The sequence below is a fragment of the Culex quinquefasciatus genome, chromosome 1 (genome assembly GCF_015732765.1).
Source record: "Culex quinquefasciatus strain JHB chromosome 1, VPISU_Cqui_1.0_pri_paternal, whole genome shotgun sequence".
Classification (NCBI taxonomy): domain Eukaryota; kingdom Metazoa; phylum Arthropoda; class Insecta; order Diptera; family Culicidae; genus Culex; species Culex quinquefasciatus.
The window spans coordinates 37,082,305-37,101,361 of NC_051861.1; the positions used below are offsets into that span (position 1 = coordinate 37,082,305).

The window sequence follows — 19,057 nt, forward strand, 5'->3', positions numbered from 1 at the left end:
ATTATCGATATCTCAGGAAGTAATGGTCCGATTTTCAATGTTAATATATGAAACATTTGTGAAATTTTCCGATCTTTTCGAAAATAATATTTTCAAAATTTTTAAACCGAGACTAACATTTGTAAAAGGCGTAATATTGAATGTTTGGCCCTTTTGAAATGTTAGTCTTGATTTGAAAATTTTGAAAATATTGTTTTCGAAAAGATCGGAAAATTTCACAAATGTTTCATATTTCAACATTGAAAATCGGACCATTACTTGCTGAGATATCGACATTGAAAAATGGTGGGTTGTTAGGGTGAGACTTAGAAAACATCAATTTTCCTGTTTTTAAACCTTTGCATTGCAATATCTTAGCAACTAAAGGTCGTATCAACAAAGTCCCAAGAAGAAAAATATAGAGAATTTTCTCAGTTTTTCAAAAATATTTTTTTCAAAAGTGTGCAAACATGTGCACTTATTTTAAAAAATTAAAAACTGCGATTATTTTCAAAAAAGTTACTCAAAAATGGCTATAACTTGAAAACGGTGCACTTTATCAAAATTTTACCAAAATACTTTTTGATTGCAAATTTGATTTTACATCGAAAAATAAAGTTCAAAATTTTTTGCGACCAATTTTTCGATTTTTTGAAAAAATCAGTATTGATTAAAAAATTCATAACTCGGTCAAAGATTTTTTGCACAACCTGGAAATTTCTGAAAAGTTGGCATTTTATATCCTCTAAAACATATCAAAAAATAAAAAAAATTAAAAATAGTGTTTTTTTGCAAATCAAGTTTTAGTGATAAAAAGTTAAATAAAAAAATCACCAAATTTTTTTTACAGTGTATCATTTTTTTCAGTGTAGTCCGTATCCATACCTACAACTTTGCCGAAGACACCAAATCGATCAAAAAATTCCTTCAAAAGATACAGATTTTTGAATTTTCATACATCATTTTTGTATGGACAGCTGCCAAATTTGTATGGAAAATTTTATGGACAAACTAATGATGCAAAATGGCTTCTTTGGGCATACCGAAGGCACCAAAAAAGTTTCAGTCGGATTAAAAAATACAAAAATTAAAATTGAAGAAAAAAGACCGATTTCGTAGAGAATTGCTCTTCTAGAAAAATCGAAAAACTATGAGAAAAACTGCGATTGGCCAAAAAGTTAACACCGTAGGCTTATAGTCCATGTAATTACCTATCTTTTGACCTACGGGAGTATGGGTGTTGGAGGCTGTTGCAAAAAGATATTAAGGTTTTAAAAAAATCCATTTTTGACAGTAATTTGCAAAAGCTAAGAGAAAAAGTCGAACCAATCCTGGATGTCTATGGCACATTTTGAAGTGCTTCAAAAGACCTTTCGAATGCATCTAAGAGAGTTAGAATTGATGAAGTTTTACGGAAATGCGAGCAATTTTAAGATTTTTTAGGTTTTTTGGACCTCAAACTTCAAAGCCCGTTTTACCCCCCTTCCCTTTGTCGTAGAGGGCTCATATTTGGCATGAGTTCATCTCATGTATAGACAAACAAACGCTGAAAGTTTCATCCAAATCGGAACACCTTGATACGACCTCTAGAACAAACCGAGCAATATTTACAAATACTGCCTCTTAAAAACCTCGATGGTACAAAATTTTGCCAATTTCAATTTGGTATTGTCCACGTAGGCAAACAAATGATTCTTATGTAAAATGTATGAGAAAATAGCAGGTAAAGTTTTAAATAGCTCAAAATGCACAAAACATTGATTCTAATCAAAAATCTGTTGACGTCGTTGAATTTCACGTCCAATTTCGAGTTTTGTTGCAGGTACCATTTTCTATATCCGAGATATGGTCGTCTGCAAACAGATGTTTTTTTTGAAAATTTGTTGAAAATGGCAAAACTTTGGGGCGGCGCCAAAAAAGAAGGTATGGTCCAATTTTGCTGAAATCTTGAATTTTTGCTTTTTTGGAACAGAAATTTAGAAATGGAAAATTAACCTCGCGGTCATTCTTGACAGAAAAGCTCCTAATTCAGCCATCCCTCATATTCGGAACAGTTTACAGATCGGCCAATGTTCAAAAAATCATAGTACACTCAACCCCCGGTGGTTGGTCACTTTTTCGTTTGACACTTTTTTAGCTTGTACCCCGTTGGTTGGTCAAAGTCAAATCACAGACATCAGACAATCTGTGTTCAAATTAAAAAGTGACGAACTGTCACTTTTTACACAGCGCTCACGCACACTATCAAAACAAACGTTTGGTAGTGTGTGTGAACTCCGTGTAAAAGGGGTGTCAAACTAAAACGTGACCCCGTTCGTTTGACAACAGTTGGTGTCAAACCATCGGGGTTTGAGTGTAAATCAATGATTGAACTTAATGATTCGCTTTTACCTTCATTTGAAAGCTTTTCTTGCGATCTTTCGAATGCTGTATCGAACAACTGCAAATTTTATCTTTTATATCAAGTTTTTGAAGAAAAACTTTGACCCTTGCAATCCACAAATTCGGAACACTGTTTTCTTACGGATGTAAACAAACTTAGGTTCTCTCCATGAGTACATATTTTTTACAAAATAATGACTTCAGGCACTAACACCAACGAAACTCATGCTTAGTTATGTTTTATGAATGGTCTGATAACTTTTTTTGTAAAAATATCAGTGAAAATCAGGTGTTCCACAATTGTGGGAGGCACAATAACATTCCACAATTATGAAACAGGCAATTTGGAGGCAGCGTTTTGCTGCTCTGGATAAAATAGTCTTGAAAAGAGGTTTTTTATTCAAAAAGTACTACTTTTACCCGTGAAATAGCAAGAGAATGTCCAAATGAAGGTCCTAAAAACAGTAGGGTCGACAAAAAAGCTGCATTTGGCATATTATTGACAAATTACCACAACAGTGTTCCGAATTTGTGGGTGTTCCGAATATGTGGGATGACTGTACTTGACAGCTTGTTCCAAGCGGAACAATGGTTGATCCAGCGCGGTTTAGTTATGGCCTATCTACAATCACTTAGCTTAGAAAATTTCACTTAGCTTAGGAATTTGAATCAATGGAAATGAATCTGAGTTTCTACAATGGAAAAGTAATCAAATTAGAAACTGACGTTTGGTTTGGAAAATTTCAAAATCTACGGTAAGTTGACGTTTCCATATCAAAGGTAAACAAACAACTGCATAGCAACGTATATCAGCCCAGCAAGTGTTCTAAGTTCTAAGTTGATTGTGGATGACGAACGTAAGTTGCAGACTTTCCTAAGTAACTACTTTACTTAGATGTTCTAAACTAAGTGATTGTAGATAGGCCATTACCCTCCAACTTCCCAACCTCCAGATATTTTAAACAGATCTTTACCCTCCACCCTCCAAGTTTCCAAGCAACTTTTTCAAAAAGGCGTATGCTTTATTTGATCTATTATACATACTACTTCTTGAAAAGATACTCCTGGCCAAAAAATATATTCGAGAGCTCTCCGAAGAATTCACTAGATCAATTGTAGAAAAATCTCTTGCAACAACACCACCACCAACCGCCCTGTTCCGCTATCGATGGCTAAGTTATGTTTCAAGCAGCACCACTACCCACACTAATAATGTTACATCAGCGATGGATAAATTAAAGTTTTTAATCAATGGGCTTTTGGGAGCGATTTAGATTAATAATTTGCATAATTTACCGTTTTTACTTTCAAACAAACAATTAATTAACAGATTAATCACATTTCGCTTTTCAACTAATGAATCATTCCTTTCTAAGATTTTTATTCATTTCAATCATTTTGAGCATTTCAATATTTTAAAGTATGTTAAGTTGATTTTAAATATTACGAGTAATTTTTATATTTAAGGTATTTCAGGTATAAGAGTGTATCAAGTTTTTGAAGGTTTTTAAAGATTTCACGTAATTCAAGTTTTTTGCAGTTTTCATGGATTTTAAGTATAATAAGTATTTCCAGCATTTCAAGTATTATAAGTACCGCAATCAGGGATGAGATTGGTTCATACAAAAATGCAGAAATTTGTATGACCCAATCTCACCCCCTCACGGTGCATCAAGTATTTCAAGGGTTTAAAGAATTTCAAGTATTAATTTTTTTCTAAGCACTTCAAGTAAATCAAGTTTTCAAGTATTTCTTGTACACAATCATTTCAACATTTGTAACTATTTCATGGATTTCAAGTATTTCAAATTGATTTTTAATATTTGTAGTATTTCAAGTGTTTCAAGTAGTTGAAGTAAATATTTCAAGTATCTTTTTCATTTATTTTAATTTCATAAAGAATTTAAAATATTTCCTGTACTTCAAGTATTTTGTGTTTTTCAAGCATTTCAAGTAATACAAATAAGTCATGTATTTCAAGTAATTCAGTTAATGTTAATATTTTAATTTTTCTATAATTTCAATTCATTTTTTTAGATTTAATCGTCTCTTACTAAGTTTAATCATGAAATATCTTTATAAACGTTTCAGGAGTGATTGAAAATCATTTTTTTAGAGGATTTAATAAATTTTCAGTTATATGTTTTTTTGGTTTTAAACATGTATGTAACCCTCGATGTACACATCCAAATTTAAAATATTTCTAGTATTTCAAGTATTTCACGTGATTCTAATATATTAAGTTTTTAAAGTTATTCATTTTCAAGTGATTCCAGTTTTAAAAATATTTGGAGTCTATCAAATATTTTAATCATCTTAACACTATTTTAATTTTCAAGCACTTCAATTATGTTCATGTTTTTTATCAATTTTTTTTAAGAATTTCAATAATTTAAGATTTTTAAGGTATTTCATGTACCAAGTACATGAAATACTTTAATTATTTGAACAAAAATTTGACAAAAATACCAGTTTTTTAAGTGTTTCTAAATAAATAAAATATCTGATTTAAATTAATTTCCTTTTTTGAATAAAATTTAAAAAACCGAATGTTATTATTATAAAAGCATCATATTTTAAGGAGTTTATGTAAACCGGAAAGTGATAATAATGATTGAAACTCATCTGAATATACAAAAGAAATCTTGGAACAATAGAAATTTGTCGATGTTTTCGATTCTTCAAACACTTTAATAACATAAAACAGTTAACAGTTTAAAATTTAAAAAAATGTTCTTATTAAGTGAAAATCATTCTAAAACTCGAATAAAATGGTACTTGAAATACATAAACTATTTATTGTACTTTCAATATTTACAATATTTTCAAAGATTACTTGAACAGTTGAAATATTTTTGTAATTTGGAATACATGATAAAATATTTAAACACGAAGTATTTGACGTGTCAACAATTCTTAAAATACTTTAACAACAATTAAAACATTCGAAATCACTAACATATTTTTAAAACACTGAAACACGTAAAAAATTCAAGCTTCATATGATCAAAATACTCGACAAACCTAAAATGCTCAATATAATAAAAAAAAAACAAAGCAGAAAGACTTTAAATAATAGAAACTTGAAAATTTTATATACTTGGAATCTTTGAAATAATTGAAATAAATGAAAAATAAAAGTAATCGAAAAATGTTATATCATTTTGAAATACTTAAAGTCCTTGAAAATAATGAAATGTTTGAATGACTTAAACAACTTGAATTAATTACATGAATCACATGAATTACTTAAAGTAATAGAAATACTTCAAGGTCTTGAAAAAACAAAATAATCGAATTAATTCAAAAAACAAAATACTCGAATTAATTGAATAACTTGAAATACATTTAATATTGGAAAAACTTGAAATTCCTGAAAAACACGAAAACACGAAGTTTTTCAATTGCAAGAAATTTGAAGTATTTGAATTACTAGAAATGTTTGATACTTGTTTTACTTCTATAGTTTTTAAAGGTCCAATTACCAAAATTTTGCTGTGTTTTTGAATACTACCAACTAAATGCGGTTCCAGAAACACCAAAAAACAAAAAAACAACAAAAATGTGTTTACTAGACTTGAAAAAACCCCAGACTTGAAGTACTTGAAAATCTTCATATACTTAAAACACTCGAAATACTCGAAATACTTAAAATACTACAAGTTTTTGAAATATCTATGTCAATCTGAAATACTATTGATTCTAGAAACACTTTCGGTTCTCGCAATACTTTAAATCCATGAAATCCTACTTCGAAAACTTGGAAAAATTTAAAAACTTAAAGTACTTATGAGACTTAAAACCCAATACTCCAAAACTTGAAATGCTTGATGTACCGTCATCAGGGGTGACATTGGGTCAGACAAAAATTTCGAAATTTGTATGATGCAATCTCACTCCCAGACCCAATGTCACCCCTGATGACGGTACTTATAACACTCTTGAAATATTTAAAATCGATTTGAAATATTTAAAGAATTTGAAAACATGAAGTATTTGAAATACTTAAAACATATTTATTTACTTCTATTGTTTCTTTAAAGGTCCAATTTGCTACCTCTGACTCAATGCGGTTTCAGATACACCAAAAATACAAAATTTTGTTCATTTGACTGTAAAAACTCCAAACATGAAGTACTTGAAATCCTTCAAGTTCATGAAATCCTTGAAATTCTTCAAATACATGAAAATTGCTTGAAACACTCAAAATACATAAAAGACCGAATTCTTGAAATATTTAAGATCAGTTTAGAATACTTCAAATCATAGAAATTGAAATACATGAAATACTTGAAATACTTCAAAACTCGAAATTTATTAAATACATGAAATCCTTGAAATATCTGAAAACATGAAGTATATACAAGTATATACAAGAAGTATTTAGTTTTTTTGAAGGTCCATACCAATATTTTGCCTGTGTTTTTGAATACCGCTAACTCATTGAGGTTCCAGAAACACTAAAAAACAATAACAACAAAAAACTAAATTTTGCTTACAGAACTTGAAAAAAAACCCCAGACCCCTTCAAGTACTTAAAACACTTCAGATACTTGAAACTTGCTTAAACACTCCAAATACTACGAAATATTAAATTACTACAAATTCTTGAAATATCTAAGATCTATCTGAAATACTATACATTCTTGAAATACATTCAGTTCTCGCAATACTTTAAATCCTCAAAATTATACAAACACTTGATATACTTGAATACCTACTTCGAAAACTTGGAAAAAATGAAATACTTCAATTACTTATAATGAAAACTTGAAATACTTGAAATTCTTGAAATGTTTGATGTACTTATAAAAATCTAAATTCTTAAAATATTTAAAATCAATTTGAAATATTTAAAGGAATTTAAAATAATTGAAAAAATATATTATAAGTAATTAAATAACTTGAATTGCATGAAATACTAAGATACTAGTATACGAAGTATTTAATAAACATGAATTAATAGAAACATTTGATATTTTTATTTACTTCTATTGTTTTTATAAAGGTCCAATTTTGATTTTTTGGCTTCAGAGTGTTTTTAACGCAATGTGGTTTCAGAAACACAAAAAAAAAACTAAATTTTGTTCATTGGACTTAAAAAAACTCCAAACATGAATCTTGTTTGAAACACTCAAAATACATAAAAAAAACTACAAATTCTTGAAATATTTAAGATCAATCAATAAATACATGAAATACTTTGAAAACTTGAAATACTTGCAATACTTAAAATCCACAAAATACTTTGCATACTTGAAGCTCTTGAAACAAATGGTGTTATTATTACACTTTAAATCCTTGAAATAATTAAAATCAATTTGAAATAATTGAAACAATTAAAAAAATAGAGTATTTGAATTATTTACAAAACTAAAACTAATTGGATAAACAATATTTGAATAACTTGTAATACATGATATACATACAATATTTGAAATACTTGAAACACTTTAAATCCTTGAAAACTTTAAAAAACTTGATACACTCGTATACCTGAAATACCTTAAATATAAAAATTACTCGTAATATTTAAAATCAACTTAACATACTTCAAACTATTGAAATGATTAAAATGATTGAAATGAATAAAAATCTTAGAAAGGAATGATTCATTAGTTGAAAAGCGAAATGTGATTAATCTGTTAATTAATTGTTTGTTTGAAAGTAAAAACGGTAAATTATGCAAATTATTAATCTAAATCGCTCCCAAAAGCCCATTGATTAAAAACTTTAATTTATCCATCGCTGATGTAACATTACTAGTGTGGGTATTGGTGCTGCTTGAAACATAACTTAGCCATCGATAGCGGAACAGGGCGGTTGGTGGTGGTGTTGTTGCAAGAGATTTTTCTACAATTGATCGAGTGAATTCTTCGGAGAGCTCTCGAATATATTTTGTGGCCAGGAGTATCTTTTCAAGAAGTAGTATGTATAATAGATCAAATAAAGCATACGCCTTTTTGAAAAAAGTTGCTTGGAAACTTGGAGGGTGGAGGGTAAAGATCCGTTTAAAATATCTGGAAGGTGGGTAGTTGGAGGGTAACTAAACCGCGCTTGGATGATCCATCGAAAAAATGTTGTCTTGTCAAAAAAAAATTTTTGCGTTAAAATGAAAAAAAGTTATCAGAAATGGTTTTTAATCGTGTTTTTTACCGTTGTACACTCGGTTGTACATAAAAAATTGACATAGGGCTTTAATACCCAACTGACAAGAAATTTTTTTTTCAATGGATCAACTATGACCCTTTTGGAACGAACTTTTCTGTCAATAAGGGCCACGAAGGTATTTTTTTTATTTGATTTAAAAATCCATTTTAAATCCTTTGCGGTCATACAAAGGGTTATTGTAATCAGAAAAGTAAGCCTTATCGTTGTGGACAATAATATTACAAATATAAGCTTAATTTCAGGACCCAATATAGAAATTTAGACATTATTGTGAAAGCAGACAAAAATCAAAATACGAACGCAACCTGTCAAAGCTGTTGCGCCACAGGCTGATGTACACGCTAACGATAAACCACTACATTTTTGTTCGGCGCAACAGATTTTTTCGCGCAACAGAAGTGTTGCGCACTTCGGTTTGGTGGTGCGCGGATAATATTCGACGGCAACATTTCAAAAGGCATCATGTACATTTTGACACTTTCTGGGTTATTGCATATTCTGAAAGTACTACACTCAACCCCCGGTGGTTGGTCACTTTTTCGTTCGACACTTTTTTAGTTTGTACCCCGTTGGTTGGTCAAAGTCAAACTAAAAAGTGACGAACTGTCACTTTTCACACGGCGCTCACGCACACTATCAAAACAAACGTATGATAGTGTGTGTGAACTCCGTGTAAAAGGGGTGTCAAACTAAAAAGTGACCCCGTTCGTTTGACAACAGTTGGTGTCAAACCATCGGGGTTTGAGTGTACTAATAAACCACCTCTTCACCAAAAATGTGCAAAAGTTACTTCAGTAAAATCAAAATACAAATCTGGAGTTTTTTTTAAAAGGTCCTATAAACCAAATTTCCAGTTTTTGCTTTTTGAGTGTTTTTGAAACCACCTTGAGTCAGGGGTATTAAAAAACACCCAAAAGGCAAAAACTGAAAATTTGGTTTATTGGACCTTTTTTTTAAAAAAAAAAAACTCCAGAAATGTGCAAAATATTAAAAAAATAAAATAACAAAATTCAAAAATTTGGCTTTCTAAAAATGAAAAAATCGAAAAAGAAAAGTAAAAAATGCAAAAAAATATGTTTTGAATTTCTACATTCAAAAAGCAAACTTTCAAAAATTCTAACATTCTAAATTAAAAAAAAAAATCAAAAAAAATCTGAAATACAAAAAATCAAAACAAATGGATACAATTGAAAAACTTTAAGACACAAAATTAAAAAAAAAAATAAAAGAAATAAAAATAAAGAAAAAAAAATCATTATCAGGAATTTGTTTCTAACTCAAAATATGAGTTCGAAAATTTCAGAATTTCTGGTGGCATTTAAGAATTTAACAATATTTTTTTAAATAATTTAAGAGTGGAAGAATAAAAAATTAAAAAAAAATAAGAATTTTAGACAATTTTAGATTTTTAGAATTTAAAAATATAGGCATTTCAGAATTTAAAAATTCAGGAATTAAAAAAAATAGGAACGAATTTTTGTGCTTAAGGTTTTTTTTAATTGGAAATTTGGTCATTTTTTAAATTAGAAATGAGGAATTTAAGAAACAAAGAAATCAAGAATTTGAGAATTAAATGATGTACATTTTTTTACATTTTGAAATTAAATTTAGAAAACCAAACTAAATAAAAAAGAAAAGTGTAAAGTCTGCAAATCAAAATGAAAATTCACGCAAATAGGGACTGAAGAATAAAACATAAAGTTCAAGTATATAATAAAATATTGACAAAATATAAGTTTATAACAAAAAAAAAAAACACAAAAATGTGAAGTTTAACTGTAACATAGTTTTATACTTTTTTGGTAAAACAAGCGGTAAAAGTCTATCAAGTTGAATTAAAAAAGTAAATATTTTTTTTTCAAAACCCACCAAAAAAATTAACAAAGAAAACATTAAAATATACAAAAAGCGAGGTGGTAAATGTAAGTTAATGAAATGACAAAAACTGAAAGAAAGACGAATCAAATTCTTTCAAGAATCAACAGCGCCTAAATTCCACTAATCGAACAGAACTTTATTTAAAACTACCAAACACACTCCTCTTACAATGTCCTTCTTAAACGGATTTCTGCACCACTGCCGCCGACGATCCCGCATCGGTCGCACCAACACTGTCCACCGACACCTTGTCCGGACTTTCCTGTTCCGCCCCAGCCATCGCCGCGCCCATATCCAACCCGTCGTCCTCGTCATCGTCGTCCCCATCCCGCTGGTTCTGCTTGGCGTACACGCCCGGATAGTTGCCCATGCAGTCCTGCATCGTTTTGAACGCGTCGTAACAGTCCGAGCCCTTTGGAGCCGCTTCACTGTTTGGGTTAAAAAAACGGATTTTCAGTTGAGATTCTTTGAAAATTTTAAATTTTACCTGTAATGAAAGCAGGAAAATGCCTCCCGGAACTCGACCCCGCACGGTCCGGTCGCCATCCCGCCCAGGCAGGGACAGTTCCAGTTGATGTCACCGTTGTCCAGGATGAGTCCGGGCTGCGGTTCCGACTCGGGCAGCTGCACCGTGCTGGGAGTGGCGTGATCTTCCGCCGTGGCGAAGATCACCTTGTCCTTGCCGAAGGCTTTGCAGAGTGACATTTTTTTTCAGAATTCCAGGTGGGTTTCCAGGAGGCCGAGGAGGAGTGGTCCCGCCTTGTGCACCACGAAGCTGGCCGGGATGTCCTGGAAGGAACCGGTTAGGGCGATTGCCGAGCGGAGTTTGACGTAGAAGCTGGCGGGGACTCGGATCAGGGCGCGCGCTCGACGGGCGTCGAATTTGAGCAGGTCGACCGTGGTTTGGCCGCCGATTTCGCCGAAGATGCGGGAGAGGGATTGCTCGAGGGCACTCTTGAAGAAGACGGCCAGAAGTTGTTCCGGTTCCGAGGCAAGTTTGCTGGAAGGGGAACGGGGGAGGGAAAACGTGTTTCATAATCGAGATGTTTTAGGGCGGTTGTTTACCTACAGTGAAACGTCCAGATAGTAGAAATTACTCATAATACATTGCGGGAGCACAAATGAGCTGAAATCTTATCAACTGTTAAAGAATATTGACAAATTACCAGAGAAATCGCTTTTCAAAAATAAAACTTTGGTTTCCACAGAATTTCATCAACTTGCAAAGTTCGGCGTGTTGTTCTGTCAAACCTCGCCAGAGATGCGAGCCGACATTACAGTAGAAGCTCACTTGACATTTCCCCCTACTCCAACAAGCAAAAACCATCAAATCTGGCAGCCCTGCCTGTCAAAGTTCCTTCTTTCACCGAGCCCAGCAGCCACGTTCGGCAAATTTTCCCCGTGTCGCGTTCGAAATCCGTGCAAAAAGTCCAGGAAATCCGCATCGAAACGCCCGGAATCCGGTCCCAATGAGTGAGACCATCGCCTGCACGCCGGAGTCGGTCGTGTTCGACGCGCCCCAGCTCCAGTTCAACGAGGAGGGATGGGGTCAGTAAGCAAAAATTGCGGTCTTCTTTTGCGTGTTATTCTTCCCGGCCGAATTTGTGTTGAGTTGTAACTTTTCTCTTTAACTTTGCAGGTCCGTGCGAGCTGCCGGACGCGTTCCGGGACATCCCGTACCAGCCGTTCAGCAAGAGTGACCGCCTCGGCAAGATCTCCGACTGGACCGGCACGGCCCAGACCGATAAGAAGTATTCGAGTGAGTATCGGGAGAGATTTGCTTGGAAGAAGCGGATTCTAACCTCAATGTTTGAAGGCGTTGACGTGGGACTACGCTTTGCTTCAATTTTGATCAGAAGATTTAACAAAAAAATAACGATTTTCTCCCCTTCAAATAGATAAGTACAACTCCCAGTTTGGCGGTGGCAGCCAGTATGCGTACTACCACGAGGAGGACGAGACGACATTCCACCTGGTGGACAGCGCCCGGGTGCAGAAGCCGCCGCACCAGCGTGGCCGCTTCCGGGGCAACATGCGCGGAAACCGGGGCCGCGGCCGTGGCAATCGCGGTGGCGTCCAGGGCGGTGGCATGACCAACCTCTCGAAGAACGCCAACAAGGGCCGCGATCAACGGCGCGGAACGACCCGCAAGTGGGGCAACCGTATGCCGCCACCGAAGATCCGGGACGCGTCCGTGGCCGTCCGACCGGACTGGGTTACCATCGAGGAGATGGACTTCCCGCGGCTGTCGAAGCTGTCGTTGCCCAGCGTGAAGGAGGGCGAGGACATTTCCACCTGCGGAACGCTCGAGTACTACGACAAGGTGTACGATCGCGTCAACGTGAAGAACGAGAAGCCGCTGCAGCGTGTGGACCGTATCTTCCACACCGTGACCACCACCGACGACCCGATCATCCGCCAGCTGTCCAAGACGCACGGCAATGTTTACGCCACGGACTCGATCCTGGCCACGATCATGTGCTGCACCCGGTCCAACTACTCGTGGGACATCGTCATCGAGAAGATCGGCGACAAGCTGTTCATGGACAAGCGCGACAACACGGAGTTTGACCTGCTGACGGTCAACGAAACCGCCATCGAACCCCCGCAAGAGGACGGAAATTCGCTCAACTCACCGCGCAATCTGGCCATCGAAGCGACCTTCATCAACCACAACTTTAGCCAGCAGGTGCTGAAGAGTGGCGAGAAGGAGACCAAGTTCAAGTTCGAAGACGCCAACCCCTTCATCGGAGACGACGAAGACGGCGAGGTCGCCAGTGTTGCCTATCGCTACCGCAAGTGGGACTTGAACAACGGAATCGTCCTGGTCGCCCGTTGCGAACACGACGCCGTCCTCCTAACCCCGCAAGGCGACACCCAATTCCTCACCATTAAAGCCCTCAACGAGTGGGACTCGAAGGTCGCCAACGGAGTCGAGTGGCGCCAGAAGCTGGACACGCAGCGCGGTGCCGTCCTCGCCAACGAACTGCGCAACAACTCGTGCAAGCTGGCCAAGTGGACCGTCCAAGCGCTGCTCGCCGGCTCCGATCAGATCAAGTTCGGATACGTCTCGCGTGCCCACGTCCGCGACTCGTCCCGGCACGTCATCCTCGGCACCCAGCAGTTCAAGCCGCACGAGTTCGCCAACCAGATCAATCTGAGCATGGACAACGCCTGGGGCATCCTGCGCTGCATCATCGACATCTGCATGAAGCAAAAGGACGGCAAGTACCTCATCATGAAGGACCCTAACAAGCCGATGATCCGCCTGTACGACATCCCGGACCACACGTTCGAGAGCGACGGCGAGGAGGAAGAGGGCGATGACGAAACGTCCGCCTTCCAGCCGTACTCGTACACGGCCAAGCCGGCGGCCACTGCCGCTGCACCTGCAGCGGTTCCAACTCCGGTTGCAGCAGCGGCCGCCCCGGCGGCTGCTCCGGCCACCGCCGCGGCTGCCGTCGCAGCGACTCCCGCTGAAGAAGCACCCAAGACAACCACTCCAACTAGCGCTGCCGCGGCAGTGGCACAGAAGTAAACACATTTTATCTTGAACGTCTTGAAAAACCTCCCAGCAGCAGCAGTTATATAAACACTTTATAATATTCTAACAATTGTAACACATACACACACATTATTGATTGTAAACAGGTAGTGGAAGCGAGAAGAGAAGAGGAAAGTTTCGTCAGTGCGAATGGAAAAGAATAAAGTTTTTCCGGTGGTTTGGTCGCTGCGGTGGCGAGCCCCCGGAAGGACACCAAACGTTGGGGGGTTTTAGTGGAAGATCCGAAATGTCCCTGCTGGAGATATCACACACGTTCGATAACCAAATTGTTTCTTTGCAGTTGAAGATGGGTCAAGTCCTACTAGTTGAAATCGACGAGTCTGCCAATTACGAGCCAAGCGAGCACGGTGAGACACTCTTTTTGTTAGAAAGCAGATACTACAAAGATCCTAGAATTTTACCGGTGAGGAGAGTACGGATGTACCATCTTAACGACAAACGCCACGTACTGTTTCATGTAATTACAATTCCGTCAAGCTCAGACTGGTTCCAGTGTTGCAATGACGATAGACGCCTGAACACAATCAGCCAAGGCCCCTGTAACCAGCTTTCACCCGCTCGCATCCGGCACATAAGTTCCACAACGTCCAACGATCCTTAAACGTACACACACCGTTGAATGTTCCAAATTTTGAGTTTTCCATTGCCACTTGGAACCTGCATTCACAATGACGAACAGATGAAAAGGCAGAATGTAGGTACTACAAAGATCTCAGAAATCTACCGGTGAGAACACAAGTCTTTGGAGGCGTGGAACAGGGACAACCCCTCGGCTCTTCCGGGGTGCCTGGGAAAGATCAAGAAGAACCCACGGGAAGTCCGGGAGACTCGGGGCCCCCCTAACCACAAGTCTTTGGAGGAGTGGAATAGGGAACACCCCCGGATTACCGGTGGAAGAGGACGCAAAAAGGGGGTTTAACCCCCTGTTCCCTGGGAAGAAGCAAGGAGACGGCCCAGCGTTGAAGGTGCAGCTACGACAACAAGCGGCGATTACCTCAATCGGCAACTTCTACGGAGATCAATACGGACATCGAGCACAACGGACCGAACATCACCACAAAACACAATCGTGTTTTTTAGGCCTAGAATAACGAATTTTATTTAATTTTTACCAACGGGAGCGATTGACCCATAGGGTTAAAGTTCCCCCAATAAAATCAACAACAACAACCGGTGAAAAGGGTTGCGTATGTACCATCTAAAAGACAAACGCTACGTACTGTTTCATGTACCCAGTCACGAAATATTCTAGCAGAGCTGGTTCTGCCAGAATCCTGCTAGAACGGTGGAACATTTTTGCTAGAATGCTGTAAGAATATCCAGCTCTGTGAGAACTCTGCTAGAATCTTGCTAGAACGTCGTGACTGGGTAATTCCAATTTGTCACATGTGTTATCTGACAAACTTGATACACTCAACCCCCGATGGTTGGTCACTTTTTCGTTTGACACTTTTTTAGTTTGTACCCCGTTGGTTGGTCAAAGTCAAACTAAAAAGTGACGAACTGTCACTTTTTACACAGCGCTCACGCACACTATCACAACAATCGTTTGGTAGTGTGTGTGAACTCCGTGTAAAAAGGGTGTCAAACTAAAAAGTGACCCCGTTCGTTTGACAACAGTTGGTGTCAAACCATCGGGGTTTGAGTGTATTTACCGTTTAAAAAAATCACGTGGGACCATGGGCAGCCATTGAGCGGGAGTGAATTAAGGAGCATACGACATACGTATACACCGGTCTGGTTTATTTGAAATACAGCATTGAAGATGCTATGCCCTGAGTTTTTTTTTTAAGAACCAGACTACCAACATGGAAACTAGTCTCCACGCTTGAAAGGCCGTTTTTGTCTAAGGTACTTGACATTGCCGTCCGTGTTCGAGAAGTGCTTATTTTGCTTGAAAATAACCTGCATTTTGAAAACATTTTAATACAGGTCATCTTGGTTGGTTCATGTCATAATGAGAACAACAATCTTCAAAGTATTTTAAAGCAAACTCATTTAATAACAGAAACTACATATAACTACAAGCATAAACTTAACATTACACCCCCTTCACCTTGAGCACCGCTTCACATCGCGCACAAACGTGACCGTGCCCAGAAACTCCAAACCTTCGACACCGCGCACAGAGTCGCAAATCCTTCCGGGAGATCTGAACCCCAACCTCGCTGCCCCTTTGAGCGCAATCGAACCAACTTGAAGCAGCTCGCACAGCTCTGAACTACAGTTTGGCTCCTCCAGCGTCGGATGAAGCCGCTTCAGCAGGTCTAACGCTACCTTCGGAACGGTGGCCTCCACGGCCAGCAACCACGTGTTGACGTCCAGCTGGGACTGCTGATAGACGGCGCGCTTCAGCTCGAGTGCCTGCTCGATGATGGCTGCCGTCGACGCGTCTTCCGGCAGAGCTGGTCGATTCCATTGTTGGCAGGATTTGAAGAACGGGTCGGAGCCTCGGTACGACCAGCATTCCTCAACCAGGAAGGGCGCGATCGGCCACAGCGCTTTGCAGAGCGTCTCGAGCGTTTGGGTGAGGATCGCTCGGAGGTTGTGGAACTGAGCGTCTGGGCCACAGTACAGGCGGTCTTTGATCAGGTGCAGGTAGAACCCGGACAGCGTGGACACGCTGAAGGTTAGGATGTTGGAGGAGGCCTTGTTGTACTGGTACGAGTCGAACTGGCTGAAGACGGTGTCATTGAAGTGTTGGAGTTGCTGCAAGAAGTACCGATCAACGTGGAAAAGTTTGGCGGGATCGAGTGTTTTGGTGTCTTCGCTGGAGACGACTCCGAGGAGATACTTGAAGATCCCGCGTAGCTTTTGAACGCTTTCGGCAGAGGAACCGAGCAGCTTGTGGCTCACCGGAATCGAGGTGTGCTGGATGGCGTGCGCGGCGACCCACCAACGCAGCGCATCGCAGCCGTACTGTTTGACGATATCTTTCGGCGAGATGATGTTGCCCAGCGATTTGGACATCTTCATGCCGTGCTCGTCTACGGCGAAGCCGTGCACGAAGACGGCACGGTACGGGCTGGTGTTCCGCGCGGCGACGCTCGTGAGTAGGGATGATTGGAACCAACCGGTGAACTGATCGAGACCTTCGAGGTAGAGATCGGCAGTGCGATCGCGTCCGAGGACGCTCAGCCACGAGATGCCGGAGTCGAACCAGATGTCCAGGATGTCGTTGCCCTTGGTGAGATCTTGCGGGGAGAGGCCGAGTTCCGAGAGGACTTCTTTGGGGACGAGCTGTTCAACGGTTGAAGACCACCAGAAGTCGACGTTGCCGGTACTCGCCAGCGATCGACAAGCCTGCTCGATGATCCCGGCGTGAACGATCGGAGTCATCGACTTTTTCTCGTAAACCACGGGGATAGGAACACCCCAAGCCCGCTGCCTGGAAATGCACCAGTAAGGCCGCTTTTGGAGCTGCCCGCGCAGAACCTTCTTGCTGACCTCCGCCGAGGTTTGCGGGTAAACCTCGATCTTGTCAACGGCAGCCAGCGCGGACTCTTTTAGTCGATCGGTGTTGATAAACCACTGGGCGCTAGCTCGCAGCATGACCGGCTGCTTCGTACGCCAGTCGATCGGGTACGAATGCTCGATCGTACCGCAGGACAGGGTTTGATCGCGGAGGTGTTCCAAGACGAGTTGGTTACCCTCGGTCAGGGCGAACTTTCCTCGGAGGAACTCCGGAGCGGTCTGGTTGTAGCAACCGGCTTCGTCGATCAGGGATTTGATCGGTGTTTTGCGGTTCAGGAAGACCAGGAAGTCATCCGGACCGTGAGCTGGAGCGGTGTGAACGAGACCGGTTCCCTTCTCGGCCTTCACGTGACTCGCTGGAAGGAAGGGAAGCTCTTCCGAGGTTATTGGATGTCTGTACTGGGTTGACTGCAATTCAGATCCTCGGATATCTGCTACCTTGATCAACGGGAGTTGCAGTTGTTCTGAAAGGTACGAGATCAAGTCGGTTCCGACTAGAAGAAGCTCGCGTAGATCAGTTTGAACCAAACTGTAACTCAGATCAGGGTTGAAGCAAATTCCCTGATTAGCTGGCAACGTCCAGGGAGTCGTCGTCCAGATAACCGCTGAAACGCCTTCACCAAGTCGTTCATGGATCGTCGAACATCCCGTCGAGGCGATCTCCATCTTCAAGTACAACGACGGACTCTTATGAGCTTCATCATATTCCAACTCCGCCTCGGCCAGTGCCGATCGCGACGACGGCGACCAATACACCGGCTTCAGATCCCTGTAGATCAACCCCCGCTCAAACAGTTCCCGAAACAACCGCAACTGCGCCCCAATATAACCCACGTCCATCGTCCTGTACCAAGCCCCGCTCCTAGCCCAATCCGCCGTAACGCCCCACTGCTCAAACTCGCCGCGCTGCTTCTCGATCGTGTCCAGTGCAAACTTGCGCGCCATCTGCCGGATCTTGAGCGGGTCCAACGACTCCTTCCTTCCTTTGTAGGCGTCCAGCGCCTTCAGCTCGATCGGCAACCCGTGGCAATCCCAGCCGGGCGTGTAATGAACCCGCCGGCCCTCCACGATCTTGTGCCGCAAGATTAGGTCCTTCAGGATCTTGTTGATGGCGTGGCCCATGTGCAGGTCACCGTTGGCGTACGGCGGTCCATCGTGCAGGATAAACTCCCGCTCCGCGGGAAGGTTCTCCCGCTGCCAGTTGTACAGGCCGGCGAAGCAGGTCTACAAAAATAATTCATTTAACACCAACAGGGGCACATGTCCCAATGGAATGACCTACCTTCCGTAACCGGTCCTGAACATCGGCTCGCTTGTCGGCGTTCAGCCGAGCGGGGAACTTCGTTTTGGGTAGATTTATGGTGTGCGTAAACTTTGGTTCGTCCCGAGGCACACTTGCCGTAGACATGAACCGCCGAACGGTCCCGACCAGGCGGTTCACGTTCCGGTGCGGTAACATCTTGCTGCCGGTTCTTCAAAAGAACTTTTGTTTACACCTTTGACAGTTATTTAGTCGCAGATTTTAGCACGCGTGCAGACATTTCATGTCACACGTTTACAGAGTGGCTCTCTTTCCCGCAGGGCTCACTGTTTTGGCTGTTTTGAAAC

The 19,057-nt window shown here is 40.0% G+C and overlaps 3 protein-coding genes across 3 annotated transcripts; 1 reads left to right on the forward strand and 2 right to left on the reverse strand.

The window, feature by feature from the left end:
* Positions 1–10,521: 10,521 nt before the first annotated feature.
* Positions 10,522–11,256, reverse strand: LOC6048390 (mitochondrial intermembrane space import and assembly protein 40-B). Its single transcript, XM_001865282.2, has 2 exons — positions 10,898–11,256; positions 10,522–10,838 (listed from the first exon to the last, which is right to left on the reverse strand). Exons 1-2 carry the CDS (start codon positions 11,113–11,115, stop codon positions 10,589–10,591), a joined length of 468 nt encoding a protein of 155 aa, XP_001865317.2. The 5' UTR covers positions 11,116–11,256; the 3' UTR covers positions 10,522–10,588.
* Positions 11,257–11,747: 491 nt separating this feature from the next.
* Positions 11,748–14,172, forward strand: LOC6048395 (eukaryotic translation initiation factor 3 subunit D). The gene is made up of 3 exons (XM_001865284.2): positions 11,748–11,958; positions 12,050–12,169; positions 12,309–14,172. Exons 1-3 carry the CDS (start codon positions 11,880–11,882, stop codon positions 13,946–13,948), a joined length of 1,839 nt encoding a protein of 612 aa, XP_001865319.1. The 5' UTR covers positions 11,748–11,879; the 3' UTR covers positions 13,949–14,172.
* A 1,775-nt stretch (positions 14,173–15,947) lies between these two features.
* LOC6048396 (isoleucine--tRNA ligase, mitochondrial) lies at positions 15,948–18,946 on the reverse strand. The gene is given in 3 exon segments (XM_038248224.1): positions 15,948–16,153; positions 16,156–18,673; positions 18,732–18,946. Coding segments are annotated over 3 exon segments (2,832 nt in total). The 5' UTR covers positions 18,909–18,946; the 3' UTR covers positions 15,948–16,016.
* Between the last annotated feature and the right edge of the window lie 111 nt (positions 18,947–19,057).